This window comes from Protopterus annectens, chromosome 11.part0 (genome assembly GCF_019279795.1).
Source record: "Protopterus annectens isolate FY-2018-M chromosome 11.part0, PAN1.0, whole genome shotgun sequence".
Classification (NCBI taxonomy): Eukaryota; Metazoa; Chordata; order Ceratodontiformes; family Protopteridae; genus Protopterus; species Protopterus annectens.
The window spans coordinates 1,556,092,168-1,556,109,421 of record NC_056745.1 but is presented as its reverse complement, the minus strand read 5'-3'; the positions used below and the strand labels follow the sequence as shown (position 1 = coordinate 1,556,109,421).

At 38.6% G+C, this 17,254-nt stretch overlaps 1 protein-coding gene across 1 annotated transcript in view; it reads right to left on the bottom strand.

Annotated features, from left to right (window-relative positions):
* TSPAN33 (tetraspanin 33) overlaps positions 1–17,254 on the bottom strand; it is a 792,963-nt gene that overhangs the window by 245,399 nt on the left and 530,310 nt on the right. Inside the window, exon 6 of the mRNA XM_044088828.1 lies at positions 1,414–1,542. Within this exon, the coding sequence (XP_043944763.1) occupies positions 1,414–1,542 (129 nt within the window). The remainder of the gene's footprint in view (positions 1–1,413; positions 1,543–17,254) is intronic.

Sequence of the window (17,254 nt, the reverse complement as noted above, 5' to 3'; positions counted from 1 at the left end):
ACAGTAAAATAAAAATGCATTGCAGCTTGCTTTCAAAGTTGCCAAACATTTTTGATGCTGTTCTGTTGTGGCTACAGCAATACAGCAGCTCATTGCAAGCTTGAAAAGGACCTAACAGAGGACTATGATCAGGTCTCTGGTCATAAACTTGTGTTTTTGAAAAACGGACCTTGGAAATTCACCTTGATAGCTGAGTGATTTGAAGCTCCAGAGATGAATAATGACATCCACTTTGACAGCACTAGGTGTATATGATCAATGAAACCCACTCAATTTTTGCCATACATTCAAGAATTAGCTGCCCTGATACCTGCGAAATAAAAATAAACTGAAGAGCAAAATGTTTCTGTACTACCTTTTGGGGGGGGGGGGTAGTTATACAGTGTTTCACAACTCCCACAGCTATAAAATGTTAGAACTGGAACACAGCCAACAGCCAGAAGGGAAGTACACCTCTGAAAAACCAAAAGCATTAAAAGTCATTATATACTTTACTTTGCTACTGCTTTCAAATCTATCAAAGTATTTGGACACTGTTCAGTGGTGGCTGCCATGTATGTTGCACTAAAATATTATTTATTTATTTGCAGTTGGTTTACCAGGATAGTCCACTGGGCCAATAAGAACCCGTTTTCAATGGAGTCCTGGGGAGAAAAGCTCCAAAACAGAGGTTACAAAAAGATTACAGCAGTTTACAATTTCAATCATTGTAGGTTAAAGACAAAGCTTCAAAACAGTGGTAACAGAAAGATTACAGCAGTTTACAATTTCAATCATCTGTAGGTTAAAGACAAAGCTTCAAAACAGTGGTAACGGAAAGATTACAGCAGTTTACAATTCCAGTGATTTGTGGGTTCAAGAAAAAACAAAGAATAAGCATTTACAATGCATTGGCATAACAGCTCAGAAAGTTGTGCAATACAGAGAATAATGAATGGGTTTTTAATCATAACCAGTATATGTTCCGTGTCTTGAGACATGGATGTCAAGAAATGTACCTCTAGAGCAAAGGTTGAGAGGCATATGCCGACATCCATGTTGAGAACACAACATCCCGGGTTATTATTGGAAAGTAAAGCTTGAAAAGTGAATCCTGACATCCACCTTGAAAGCACATACCATCCTGAGTTATGACTGGAAAGACCTGATCATAATTATTTGCACTGCATGGAGTTGTAGTTATTCTGTCACCCTTAACACAGAGTTAAGAGCATGATCATCACGTTTCAAGCTTTTTTCTGAACAATTAATTTGAAGATGTCTCAGTCACCCATGACTAATGAAATCACCATCGCTAACTACTTTGTCTTAATCACTCTTGGTAAAGACAACAATAACACATTAAGCCACTGTGGAAAGCATCATGATTGAGAAAAAAGTGAAAGTTACAACAAAACTAAGGTCTCTACCTACCTTTTCTGATATTGGCACACAACATGAGTATGGGACAGAGCAACGTTCCACACTGGGGTTTTCACTGCTGCAGTTGAAGTAAAGGTTCTCAGACCAGTCTTTATAAGATATTCCACCACAGCAACTGAACTAAATGCAACACATGGAAAGGAGAAAAAAGTTAGCATTCTGAGAGAAAAAAGTCATCTCACTTCCACAGGAACTGCTCCAATTCTAAAACAAGAGTTATTTATGACAAGAACTTTATATACTGAAATCTGTTTACCATGAAAGTCTGACCGAGTAATAAACACCCATTTTCATCAGAGGCCCAGGAAGAAAAGCTTCAGAGAATTAGACATCAAACAAAACACTAGTATAGGTGTAGTTTTAAAAAGCACATACATACATACATACATACATACAGTTAGACAGTGGAATACGATAAAGCACAAACAGACACCAGAGATATAATAATACAATCAAAAATGACAAATGTGGCAATCAGTATACACAAATGATTTGAACTACAGTCTATTTTGTCAGGAAATAAAATTATTAAAAAAAAAAAAAAAAAAAAAAAAAAGATAAAACTATCCCCTGTGAATGGGGAGACAGCCGGTTTTGAAGGGTGCTGATATAGCATGATGAGAAGATAGCAAGAATGTGAAGTATTTGTTGTGAAGATCCTAGAGTTGAAGTGCATGGGTTAAAAGACATTGCACACTGGCTAGTTGATGTCAGAATTCTAACCAGTTAACAGCATGTAATGCAGAGCAATAATGAGCTTTATGTGGCAGGTTAATGCATTGCTCCAGTTATGATTTAAGAGGGATATGGATATTAGTCAAAATACACGCAAGTCATACAGAAGAGAGGGCAAAAGAGGAAGAGTTGCTACGGTGATTCTACTAGAAGCAATAAGGACTTTTTTACTCTATACAGCAGACCTAACTTTTGGCACATTTTTTATACAGCTTTGCATGTGAAGCTCAAACTAAGTGGTCACCTCCGGTGATTCTAGGCAGTGTGGTATGATTGCCTCTATAAAGTACAGCTATTGAAGTAGTTATGTGGAAGTTAATTTAAGCACTGGCATGGGGCTTGGGGAAAAATAGTAGCAGTTTAGTCTTTTTCGGATCAAGTAAAAGTTGGTTTTGATGTAGCCACAGTTCCACTTTGCTGAAAGCATTTTGTGTCATAGATTGTAGTTGTAGTGAGTTGTCAGATGAGCAGATGACCATTGAGTCATCTGCATGATGAATAAGGCAAGCTTGCTGAGAAGAGGTACATAGTGTTTTTTTTAAAACAAGAATCTTTATAAAATTATTTTGTACGACATAGGCAAACGTATATTTATATAAATAAAAATAAATGATAACGACACAATCTCAGTTGCAAACATTATACATTACAAACCGTGCCAACATATTGTAGCTGCAAACATTATATATCACTTTTAATATATCCAGACATTGTCAACCATTACATAGCTCATTCAAATCCTGCCTTCTTTTAAACCTCATTCCTCCTCTGCATGTACTAAATCCCATACTTCCCATTTTTTTCCTATGTAATTTGCTCCTACCCTTTTCTAAAGATACCAGTTCCAGACGGTTTACTTCTGTTACTATCTTCACTACTTCTAGTAAAGTTTCTTGGGCTTTGATATCCATTTTCTAGTAACTGCTATTTTGACAGCCATCATAATGAGACTCAGCAAGGCCATACTCTGTCTAAGCAATTCTGATTCTGTATCATAGCTCAAAAAAGTTATTTCTCTAGTTATATCAATTTGCTCACCCAGCATCTCCAACAGAGCAGTCCGCAGGGAAATATGTCCCCAGTTACCTCTTTCTTATCCATCACACCGCCAACATTTGCTGTCTACCGGATGAAAGTCTGCTTGAGGTATAAGAATACCTATGTAAACACTGCTAAGATCCTAAAATTTCAACTTTGTTGCATATTTGGGAGTCATATACCCCCCCCCCATTGGAAAAGCAATTCAGAAAAAAAAAAAAAAAAAAATCCTTCCTAACCTCCTCTGACTGATTCTTATAGTTATCACGCAATATTTTATATGCTCTACTAATTATTCCTTTCTTAATGGAAACTTCTGTTCGACATTCTACTAAAAACTGTACCAGTGCTGGTCTTTCATTTAGGACCCCCTCCCCCCCACTTCTTTCTCTTTGACTATACTCTGACAATACTTGACAGGGTAGGGAAGGTAATCTCTAACCTGCAGTCCAAATAAGTTCTTGGCGTCTTCCCATTCTATTATCTTTCCCTCTCTAGTTATTTGTTCCCAATACCATGGTTGCTTTGGCAGTTTTATCCAATAAATTCCAACCAACTCTTGCCTACTGTCTGTATCCATAATTGTAGTTATCTCTATTGGCAGAATCTCCTTTCTCCATTCCTGTGTTGACTTGGTTCTTAAAATACTTTCTGCTACTTTATGAATATCATATTCTGTACTGTTATTGTTATTCTCCTTAAAAGGTCTGCATCCAAACTCCCAGTCCCTCCTTGTTTCTTGAGCTTCCCCTTTGTTTCATCATCTCTTTCCACTTTGGATTATAGTTTTCTGCTTTAGCTATGTATAGGAGCCTTAACTGTGTTGCTCTGAAATACCCCTTCAGATCGGGTAATCCAATCTACCCTGTTCTACTGAAGAATAAGCTTGTCCCACCTTGACTCCTGCCATCTTCCCCTCCCAGATAAAATCCTTCAGCTCTTTATTAATTGCTGTCTACAATTTCCCCTCTGGTTGATAAATATATGCCGCACCAGTGCATAAGACTAAAGGGACTAAAAACTTGTATCTTACTATCGATATCCACATAACAAGAGCTTCCACTTTCTCAGTTTTTGTATTATCTTTTAGTCTCTTCCCACATACCTTTAGCTGCCACACTGGTATCATTTTTAATCCATACTCCAAAGTGCTTCATTTTATTATGTCACCATAAGTATGGATATTGCTAAACCAATTCATATGTGGGCATATAATTTACAGCTATTACTTTTGTTTTAGATTCATTCATTTTGTATCCCAAAAAGGTTTGAGACTGTCTCAATATGTTCCATAGCACTGTAATGTCCCTTTCTGGTTTTGTCAAGTATAAAATAATGTCATCTGCAAATAGAGCCAGCTTTTCTCGACTACCATACCAATTATATCCTTGAATTTCTGAGGCCCTTATTTTCTTTGCCAATGGTTCTAAATATAATGCAAACAACAAACAGGAGAAAGGACAACCCTGCCTGGTTCCTCTGCTCAGCAGAGATCATCAGAGAGGATCCCACTCACTTTAATTGTTGCCTCTCTCATATATCCCCCTAATCAACCTTATAAGTTTATCAGGGAATACAAATGCTTCCTTTGCTCTGCTCAAAGTCTCAGCTTACTCTATCAAATGCATTCTCTGCATCAAGTCCCACCAACAACAGTGGTATTTTCTTACATTCTGCTTCCCTCTGGATCAGTGCTCTGTTAACATTATCAAATGTTTGCCTCTCCTTCACAAAACCACACTGATCCATTATCTATCAATTTTGGCATCATTTTTACCACTCGTTTAGCCATTATAGACAAACACTTTATAATCATGGTTTAGTATTGAAATAGGCCTGTATGATGCTGGATCTGATGGATCTTTTCCCTCTTTAGGTATTACAGATACCACTGCTTTCTTCCAGGATGGTGGTACTTCTCTTAAATATCTGGAAGGTTTTAATAGTATATTATCAGTTTTTTCCCTCCTAGCTTCGAAACTTATACATAAATACCATCTATTCCTGGGGACTTTCCTGTAGATTAGTTATACATCACCATTTTTATCTCATCTCTTCATATCCTGTTAGTAATTGGGCCTCCTCTGCCTCTAACCTTGGCATATTTAATTATTCCATAAACACTTCCATTTGTACCTTTTCTTAATTTCCATATTTCTCTGCTTTATACAGACTTTCATAGAATTGCACTTCTACAGGATCCCTCGTTATCTTCCTTGTTGTAGGCTCCCTAAGCTTGGTGACGCACCCCTTTCTACTTTCTGTTGTTGTGCTAAGTTTTTGTGCTCTAGCGTCAAACAGCTGCTTAACAGCAATCTTACGAAACTCACACATATTACCAAGGTAATCCCTTATTTTTTGTTTAGCACTCTGTAGTTGCTCCTCTTCTTGTTCTGTGAGATTCCTCCTATTTTGCAATAATTTAACATTTGTCAATCCCTCTAAATAATTATTTCTTAACGATATCTCCAGTGTCTTTTATTTCTACCCTATGTTTAAATTCCACTTTAATTTTATCATACTACATCCCTAACGATTTTTCAGAAGAAAATTCTATCTTCTCTAATAGCTCCTGGATAATTTCCACTATCCATTCCTTAAATTCCTCTCTTTTCAATAGATAGGTTGGAAAGTGCCAGTGTCTCATTTTTATTTCATTACCTTGTGTTTAAATAAAGTTATTATTGGCGCATGGTCTAAAATAGTTACTGGGTGAGTATCAAGGCCTTCAATTAAATGCACATGTTACTGTGAAATGCAAATTCTGTCTAGCCTAGCCCAGTTTTTGTATCTTGGGGAATATGTAAATTCACATCTTCCATGCCAAATATTTTCATAAATTAAAAAAAGCTACCCTTGTTATACTTTCCCTTCTGGTCACCCCAGACACATCTTCACTGTTGCAAATCAAATTCCAAGTAATATTTCTTGCAGAAAGCAGATTATTTCTCCCAGAATTTTAAGTTCTATTATAGCATTTTTTGGTGGAATATATATACATGACAGTATAATCCTCCTCCCTTGCCAGCAGCCCCATAGCACTGCAAAACTACCATTACTGTCTTTTGAATCCTCTTATTACAATTGGAGCTCCTCTTGCAATTAATATAATTACTCATCTCTTCCTTTGCCCCAGGTATTCCACTGAATAACCATCCTGATTTTTTTTAGCAAATTCAGATGTTCATTACATTCCAAGTGTCTCTCCTATAGAATAGCTATTTGCACTCTGCACTTTTTAATATAGTTCACTACTCTTTCTTTTTTGTATTTATCTGTGAGACCATTAACAATTAAAGACATTACATACAGAATCATATTCTTAAAAAAATATTATTCCCACCTTTTATGTGTAACAGCTTTTTTATTAAATGTCTACTTCCAGCTTTTGTGTTGCATGCAACTGTTTCGCAGGCTAATCTTTTATACAATTGTTCTAGTCATCTCCATTTGAGCCTATGTCACATTTTACAAAACTTTTTACTTTGAAAACCTTCAAACAAAAATAAACACACCCAATACCCCCTAAACACTAATAACAACACTAACACACAAAACTATGTCCATCTTCAAATATTGAAGAAGTTTTACCCTACTAAAAGAACAAATGTTCAAAATTGACAGCCACACACACAGACTCAAGCTAACCTAAAAGAAACTTATCCATGGTAGGACGCACTGTACAACCTGTGGTTCTATTAAATATTGTCTGGTTTTGTCTCATCTTTACAGCTCTCTCAGCTGGGAAAAACACAAATGCTTTCAGAAAACATTTTCTCCAAGCCCTTTCTCTTTATCAGATTGTCTGCTAGAGACATGAGAAAAAGACTAAACCGTTTACTAGAAAAAAGAAAGCCTTATAATATTCAATATTCTTTTTCATCTACCTGCTTTCTCTTAAAACTTGTTACTATATAAAGCTAATGGCCTTAACCCAGTCATTCCCCTATGCAAGAATGACAAAAAGCACACGTTTCTTTTGTTGTGCTCTTTTAACCAGATTTTTTTACATTGCAGCGTCTACAATTCTTATATCTAAATAAGGAGAAAGAAAAAAACCCAGAAGAACCTATTTACATTAGTATCCCCATTACACTTAACTGAAAAAAACTTTATCATGCAAAGAAAATAATGCATTTAAACAGTACTATTAGGAAAAAAATGTTTTACTTATTTACTTTCTCTCCTCTTCCCCTCTCCTGATTATTTTTCTCAACATTAATGACATGAAGTAGGGCATATGCTTTGGAGTCCCTACAAGTTTAGCAAAGTCCAATATTGACATATTTTCTTGTTCTATTCCTTTTCTTCATCTTCCAAACACTTTCCCAGCTTCATTTCCAATGCACTCTCAATTCTTCTAGTTAACTCCTTTGGCTTTTTCCCCCCCCTCAAGCATTTTTGGTTGAAACACTGACAACAGTTTCACTGGCACAGTCTCTCTGTGGTCTATTACCAGAAGAACAAGCAGAATCTCCTCCTGTTTCACAGTCACTTTTTGTTGGACAAACTTTTACATTTATTCCTTAGCATGAATTTCATCAAAATGATTTGGTTTCTCCAGGGAAATTTTTGAAGATAGTTGAGTACAGCAGTTTGAATCTCACAACTGCTTCTCAACCTTCACAGAATAAATGGAATAAATTTACTCCCCTTCTTCCTGATGTACAATGAATAGTCATTCTCCACAAACACTCTGTATTCCACTTAATTACTTTGTCCTTCTGCCACAGTTTTGTCAGAATCAGCTCCTTCTGCCTCAAAGATTGCATCTTTACTATTAAAGGTCTAGGTTGTTTTCTCATAGCTAGGTTTGGGGGAATACACATGACATGCCCTTCCACTTAACAATTCCTGCTGGGGAATACAAGTCCAGCTGCTTATTTGTGTTTTCATAAAATTAGTACAGTCTGCTCCTTCAAGCTTTTCAGATACAGCAGAAAATCTCAGGTTTCCCCTACATGCTCTGTCCTCTAATTCTATTATTTTTTGGAACATCTCCTTCTGCAGTCTCATATTCAGTCAGCCTTTTCATTTTGACCTCTGAGTTTTGCAGTTTTATCAAATTATCTGAGTATCTGTTTAAAGCATCCTCCATTTTTTTCCACCCTTTTATTGCTTGAGTTGATATACTCCATCTGTGTTTCAGTTAGTCTAGTCAGGTCTGTGTGCAGATGCCTTATACTTCCCCCTAGGTTACTGGAAGCCATGTCTGGAGCTTGCGCTGCTTTTTGCTGAAAAACTACATTACTTTTCCCAGTCAATGTTTTTTCATTGCCTCTTGTAGCAGATTTTCCTTCAGGTTTGCTACTTTTTCCCTGGTATCCAAGCAGTGGACCTACTAGCCAGTTACTGAAATTTACCCAGCAATCCAGGTCCACTGGCCTTCTCTACTACATTTCTGTTTTCACACTGGGAGAGCTAGAATTAAGCTGCTATTCAATGTGCAGCCATCTTGGAAGTGATGCACATAGGTTATTGATAAAAAATCTTGAGTATTGGACACAGAACAGAACCTTGAGGAGCACTTGTTTGAACTAAGAGAAAAGAGAGAGGAGAGACATTTGACAGATTGATATATTTGACATAGGTAAGTTAGAGAACCACAGAAAAGTTGGGTTTGGAAAGGTCTAGAAAGGACATTTATCCTGTGAACCACAAGAAGTTATAAAGCATTCAGTGTTGCTTAATGTAAAATCCGCTTAATGTAAAATCCTGAATCCATTATCCATCGAGATCAAGAAAGCTACAACTTAAACTTTACAGAAGCTATTGCACTTGCATAGCACCCAAAAACTGCAGCTGTTGGCTCGTTGCTAGCCTAATGCATCACCTACTGTCCTGAGAACTTCTAGGTACTAATACTAAAACTGAAGGAACCCAACTATAACAGCATATATTCTTCATAAAGAAACAATGTATCAGAGTCATAATTTCAAATAAATCCAAAAGCCATGAACTACTGGGCATTAAAACTGGAGGTGACCCCGCCAGTTGTCTGCTTTTAGACTAAATCCGCAGGGATGCGACAGAAAATTGTGCTTAACACGAGTTCACTTGATATTGTTTAGGCCCAGTGCTATCACTTACCACAGAAAGTAAAGGCTGACTTAAATGCCTGTGTAAATGTATTGATTGCATTAATCTGGATGCAGATTGAGAATGAAGATAGCAAGAAGGTAGCCAGTACAGTGGTGTTTTTTAGTCTTCATTATCCAAGCCACTACACTAAGTGCTACATATTTGTTTGTTTGTTTGTGTCTTTCGGCTTTTCTCAGTTAGGGGTCGCCACAGAGGCACTCCAGTCCACAAATGATTGGCAATAGATTTTTACGTACTGGCTTGCCGGGCCTAACGCACAACCTTCAACGAAGGAATGGCCATTCACGCATGTCGCTACACAGAAGACGCTCTAACTGAGAATCGAACGGGCAATGTCTGTGAGGTGACAACGCTACCGCAGCACCACCACCGCAGTTACTAAGTGCTGCATATATATATATATTTTTAAAATCACAATATGGGTACTGTATGAAAGCAAAGATCTTTTGTAGGACTGTGGAGAGTTTTATATGGTTTGTTGGACTGTAGGCTCATACAGCAACTTAGCCATTAGATTTGTGGCTACTTCACAGCTGGAAATGGTGTACTACATTTCACTGTAGTGGTGTATGTTTTGTATCCAAGTATGTTATTAGAAGTTCCTTTATTTACTTACGCTGCCTTAGGAGAACTGTCATGTATAGTCTCTTACATACAGCTAAGAATTCCAGTGTTTAAGCAGGCCTTTGTCATAATTTGGCATTAACCCCCTCCCCAGTTTCCACATGGGGGGTTGCTTGACCATTGCTAAGTAGGATAAAACTAATGTGCATCAAGGCAGGATTTTTGATACTATGCATTTATACAGTGAAGCCTGCAATACTGTGTTCTTGCAAAGATAGTCTCTACCAAGGAAATCAGTATGAAGATGGCTAAGCTTAGAATGGGATTCTTTAAAATTTTGTATCCAAGTATCTAATCATAATTTTTTTCTTTACTGTAGAGTTGAAGGTTGTGCGTCAGAGCAGGCAACTCGGCACGTAAAAAAATCTACTGCCAATCATTAGCGGACCGGAGTTCCGCTGTGGCGACCCCTAACCGGGAAAAGCAGAAAGACACAACTGTAGAGTGCATCAAGGGAACAGATATGATATTTTATACAGCTGTTAAAGACTGAATTTCCTAAAGGGTTTGTTACTGCATGGTTCTGTATTTTAGTGCTCTGCTCAAAATGTCAGGTGAAAGTAATGTCCAGAACTGTACCCACTTGCCAGTAAAATTATATATATTTCATCATAAATTTGTAAAATGCCATGACTTCAGTGACATGCTATTACGCAGTCAAGGCAGTTCATTGAAATTCAGCACTGAAATTCATGAGCGTAGTATAGAAGTCTTAAAACACCTTTGCTTAATTTGCTTACATAAAAGTAAATAAATATATATTAAGTTCACATTTACAAACATTATACATTCTTTATACAATATAATCACTTAAACATTATTTTTCCTCCAAAACAGTTTTTCTGCAGGTATTGTTCCTACAGATTCCATTTTTATATGCAATGAGCTTCTACCCCTTCTAAAGATCCCAATTCAAGTTCTTTTTTCACTATTATAATACTCACTACTTCAAATATGGCTGGATTACACCAATTTTCATTTTATAACTGCCTTTTGGCAGCCCAAATTAAACTTAACAAGGTCTTACTGTGTCTAAGCAAGTTAGATCCTGTATCCCAGGGCAAGAAAAAAAATAATTTCCTTAGTTACACTCATTTGCTTGCCCAGTATTTCTGACAACAGTACACTGTAGGGAATTTTAGAGTCTGCAATCTCATTACACTCCCAAAACATGGTCCGAGCTACCTCTTTATTCCCCATCACACCTCCAATATTTTCCATCTACTCGAGAAAAATTCTTTGTGGAGTCTGCTTGGGTATAAAACACCTATCCAAACACTTCCAAGCAAAATTCCTAAATCCTCTATACATTGTTGTATATTTGGGAGTGATACATATGTCATTCTACTGTTTAATTGTGAACTGTATCTAATATTTCTACCCAATTTTTCTGACCTCCTCTGATTCCTATAGTTATTGTCCCATATTTTATATGCCCTACTAATTATGCTTTTATTTATTTATTTTTAACAGCAGCTTCTGTTCTAGATTTGAATAAAAACTCTACCAGTGCAGGTCTATCATTCAGGATTTCCTCCATCGCGTTTCTCTTTGCTTATATTCGGATATCAATATGAGGAAGACTGTCTCTAGCCTGCAGTCTAAAAGTCGTCTTGGCCTCTACCCGTCGTTACCTTTCCCTATCCAATTCCTTCCCTGGTTACTTTGCCACATACCTTCTCTCAAGCGTACCTCATTACGAGAAACGTACCTCATTTAGGGTCTTAAAAAGTTCATGTTCCTCGGAAGTTCCTCAAAGTTCCACACTGAAAGACTCTGTCACACATTCAGTGTTTGGAATTCTTTTTAAGTGAAATCCATTGTAAATAGAAATGAATTATATTAAGTCATTAAAAAATCTTCTTTATAAGTAAAACCAGCATATTTAACCATCCTATGACCTTCCTAGTTAAAGCAGTTAGTAAGCCATTAGTATGTGTTCCACATTTTGCCCATTTGTTCCACATTATGAGGGCTAGTGTTCCTCATTTTGGACATGGGAAGGTTGAGAGCTATGCTTTTCCAGTTTCCTCCAATAAATTCCGGGCCTCTCTTGCCTATTCTCTTTACCCTTAATTGCAATCATCCCTACCAGCAGGATCTCCTTTCTCCACTCCTTTGTTGGTTCAGTTTTTAGAATACTTTCTGCTACAATATGAATATAATTTTGTAGAACTGTTTTACTTAAGGACCTGCATCCAAAATCCCATTCTTTCCAAAAGCAATCGTAAACTGCCTTGTTCTGTTGGAAGGATCAACATAGCCCACTTGACCTGTCCCCTCTTCCCCTCTCAGATAAATTCTTTTAATTCTCTATTAATTACTATTCACAACTTATCCTCAAGTTGATAAGAATATGCTTGAAATGTGTATAAAATTAAAGGGACTAAAACCATTTTTCTGTTTTATCTTGCTATCCATAGACAAGACCTTCCAGTTTCTCAGTTTTTGTTATTATCTGTTACTTGGTCTCTTCCCACATACCTTTAGCAACTATGACAGAATCCTTTTTAACCCTACTCCTAAATGCTTCATTTTATCATGTCTCCATAAATAGGGGTACTGCTGAGCCAATTCATGTGTGGGTACACAGTTAACAGCTATAGCATTTATTTTATCTTCATTAATTTTATATCCTGAAAAAAACTGGGAACAGTCTCAGAATGTTCCACAATACTGAGACGTCCTTTACTGGTTTTATCAGGTACAAAATAAATGCAGCTTTTCTTGATTACCATAGCAAATACATATTTGAATTTCTCTACTTAGAGAGACAAAATTTTCCCTCTGGCCCTTCATCTTCTTTTTCTTTCTGCTGTTCCCGTTAGGGGTTGCCACAGCGGATCATCTATTTTATTTCTTCCTGTCCTCTGCATCTTGCTCTGCAACACCAACCACCTGCATGTCCCCGCTCACCACATCCATAAACCTTATCTTAGACCTTCCTCTTTTCCTGTTACCTGGTAGCTTCATCCTTAGCATCTTTTTCCCAATATACTCAGCATCCCTCCTCAGCACATGTCCAAATCAAAGTAATCTTGCCTCTCTGGCTTTGTCTCCAAACCTTCCAACCTGGGCTGACCTTCTAATATACTTAATTCCTAATCCTGTCCACCCTCGTCACACCCAGTGCAAATCTTAACATCTTTAACTCTGCCGCATCCAGCTCTAACTCCTGCCTTTTTGTCAATGCCACTATCTCCAACCCATATAACATAGCTGGTCTCACTATCCTCATGTAGACCTTCCCTTTCACTCTTACTGGTATTTGTCTGTTACAAATCACTCCTGACACTCTTCTCCACCCACTCCATCCTGCCTGTACTCTCTTCATCACCTCTCTTCCACACTCACTATTACTCTGAACTACTTATACAAAGTATTTAAACTCATCCACCTTCGCCACCTCTACTCCTTGTATCCTCACCATTCCTCTATCCTCCCTCTCATTCACACACATATATTCTGTCTTAGTCCTGCTGACCTTCATTCCTCTTCTCTCTAGAGCATATCTCCATCTCTCCAGGGTCTCCTCCACCTGTTCCCTACTCTCACTACAGATCACAATGTCATCTGTAAACATAATAGTCCACAGGGACTCCTGTCTGATCTCGTCCGTCAACCTGTCCATCACCATTGCAAATAAGAAAGGGCTCAGAGCTGATCCTTGATGTAATCCCACCTCCACCTTAAACGCATCCGTCACTCCCACCACAGACCTCACCACTGTCACACTACCTTTGTACACATCTTGTACCACTCTTACACACTTCTCTGACACTCCCGACTTCCTCATACAATACCACAACTCCTCTCTAGGCACCCTGTCATATGCTTTCTCTAAGTCTACAAAAACACAATGCAGCTCCTTCTGACCTTCTCTGTACTTCTCCATCAACACTCTCAGAGCAAACATCACATCTGTAGTGCTCTTTCCCGGCATGAAACCATACTTCTGATCACTAATAATCACGTCCCTTCTTAACCTAGCTTCCACTACTCTTTCCCATAACTTCATGCTGTGACTGATCAAGTTAATCCCTCTGTAGTTCCTATAGCTCTGCACATCACCCTTATTCTTAAAAATTGGTACCAAAACACTTTCTCCATTCCTCAGGCATCCTCTCACTTTTCAAAATTTCATTAAACAATCTGGTTAAAAACTCCACTGCCATTTCACCTAAACACCTCCATGCTTCCACAGGTATGTCATCTGGACCAACAGCCTTTCCATTCCTCATCCTCTTCATAGCTAGCCTTACTTCCTCCTTGCTAATCCATTGCACTTCATGACTCACTATCCCCACATCATCCAACCTTCTCTCCCTCTCATTCTCTTCATTCATCAACCCCTCAAAGTACTCTTTCCATCTGCTCAACACACTCTCCTCGCTTTTAAGTATGTTTCCCTCATTATCCTTTATCACCTTTACCTGCTGCACATCTTTCCTAGCTCGGTCCCTCTGTTTAGCCAATAGGTACAGGTCCTTTAATCCCTCCTTAGTGTCCAACCTTTCATACAACTCTTCATATGCCTTATCCTTAGTCTTTGCCACCTCTCTCTTTGCCATGCACCTCATCTCCTTATACTCCTGTCTACTTTCTTCATCTCTCTGACAATCCTACTTCTTCTTTGCCAACCTCTTTCTCTGTATACTCTCCTGTACTTCCTCCTAATTACCATTATTATTGCATCAGGGAATGCAAATGCTTCCATTGCCCTATCCAAAATCACAGCTTATGCTCTAAAATGCTTTTTCTGCATCAATACCCACCAATAACTAACAGTGGTATTTTCTTATATTCTGCTTACTTCTGGGTCATTGTTCTTTTAAGGTTGTCAAATGTTTGCCTTCCCTCCACAAAACCACACTGATCAACATCTATCAAATTTGGCATCACCTTTGCCAATGTCTTAGCCATTCTAGACCAACACTTTATAATCATGGTTTAAAATTAAAATGGGTGTGTATGAAGCTAGATCTCATCAATCCCATTTTCCCCCATTTTCTATTGGGGTTAGGATGTCATGTCAACCGTCACCATTTCTCTCAATTACTCTCCTACATTCTTTGAAACTCATGCCCAACTGTTGCTGGTCTTCTCTCTCACAATCCATCCACCTCTTTGTTGGACACCCTTGTTTCCTCTTGCCTTCATACCTGTCCCAAATCTACACCAGGCTGCCTTCTGCTTTTTTGCACATTTGCCTGAACCACCATAATCTGTTCTTTGACTTTTTCTGCAATTGCAGCTACTTTGGCTTCTGCGCTTTCTTTGTCCATCTCATAGTGTGCATCCTAACACCTGTCTCAGGCACTTCATTTCCATGACCTCTAGTGCCCTCAACTGCTCTTCCTTTACTGCCCAGGCTTCTGTACCACACAGTATTACTGGTTGCACCACTGTTGCATACACCCTGCTTTTCAACATCTTTGGCATTCTTGTTATATACACTACACCTGGCACTCTGCCAGTTGGTTGCAATCCCTCTGATTCTATCTTTGACCTCCTCATTCAGACTATCCCTCAGCCACCCCTCCCAGATACAAGCAATTAATCTGTTCCACTATTTTCCCGTCTATCTCAGTTCTCAGCTTCTTCTGATTTCCTCCCACTTGCTGCCATTGCAACTCTATCTGTACTTAGTTTCAACTCATGTGCCTTAGGTTTTGCAGTCCATTCTCCTATTCCTTTGCTGAAGTTCTTGATCAGAGCCTGCCTGTACTGCCACATCTATATACAGCAACTATTATCTGTCCCCTCAGACCCATTTGCTAATGTAGTCCATCACCAGTATGAAGAGTAGTGGGCTTGCAGCTGAATCCTGATGAATACCCACTCCCACTGAGAACCCCTCTGAGACCAAACACTGTTCATACCGGAGTCACTGGGTCCTTGTTCATAGCTTGCACTAATTCTATCAATGTTTCTGGGACTTCAAACCACCACAGGAATGCCAAAATCAACTTTCCTGGGACCTTGCCAAATGGTTTCTCCAAGTCTAGGAATTCTCAGTTTGGACTCTTCCCTCATCTCTAGCTTCTTTTCAACAATAAGTCTCACCGCAAACATCTGGTCATTTGTACTGCATCCTGATCTGAATTCGAACGGCTCATCTCACTTACTTTCAACTACTCTCTGTACTCATTTATCAGTCATCCTTCCCAAAATTTTCTTGCAGCGTGACAGGAGTTTGATACCTCTGTACTGCCCACAATTGTGAATGTCTCCTTTGTGCTTGAACACTACCACTAATATGTTTATTCTCCAGTCATCAAGGATGCACCTTTCTCCCCAAACTGTTAAGTCCCCTCAGGAGCCATTTCTCCCGTCTCACCAAACATCAATCTGCTGTGACCTCATCTGGGCCTGCTGCTTTCCCTGACTTCATTTTTCTTAGTGCTGTTCTTACATCTTCTGTGGTGGGGTCCTCCTCTTCTCTCATCATAGGCTGAGGTCTGGGGCAGTACAGCTTCCATGGGGTTTTCTTTGTATAGGAGCTGCTGGAAGTACTCCTTCCATCTGCCTTTGATGACCTTTGAACTGGTGAACAGGATGTTGCTGGCATCCCTTATGAAGGGTGTTTGATAATCAGAACACCTTATTGTTATGTCTTTGCCTTGCAACCTGATGGTGTTTCTTTCTGCCATCTGCTGAGTCACTTTCCAGAAGCTAGTAGAATGCCTCTGATGCTTTGTTCTTTGCTACTGTGACTGTTCTCTCAGCCACTGATAGACTAGTCTAAGCAGAAATACTAGTCTTCCCACTTTTTCTGCATACCTTCTTTCGTTTGATAACTTCCCAGACTTTGGCATTCCACCAACAGCTTTTCTTGTATATCTTATTTCCATAACTAGCTTGGCCACATAGCTAGTCTACAGTCTTCAAACGACCATTTTGAGACACTGCCATTTTTCTTTGACGCCACTGGCTTTGAAATTGGAAAACTTTCTTTCTTCCCCTGCAAAAGAAAACCTGATCCATGCTTTTGAATGTTTAGTCTTGTCGAAGCAGAATCTTAGTAGTCTGAACATTCTGCAAGTGAAAGATTCAGGCCCCACCCATACTGAGAATTGGGAAAAAAAGCAGGGAGGTGGAAAGATTGAGATTTAAGAGCCTCAAACTTTCTGCAGTCTAGATTGATATGGAATTACAAACATGTATCCTTCAAATCCAAGGGGAATATCACAGCTTTGGGGAAAGATCAGAAGGAACAAAATTAGTATCCTGAATTTTGGAATTTTGTGTGTGGGTTTAGAATGGATTAATCCAGAATTGGTCTCGTGCCCCTTCTTTTCTTAGAACAATCAACAGCCTAGAACAGAACCCT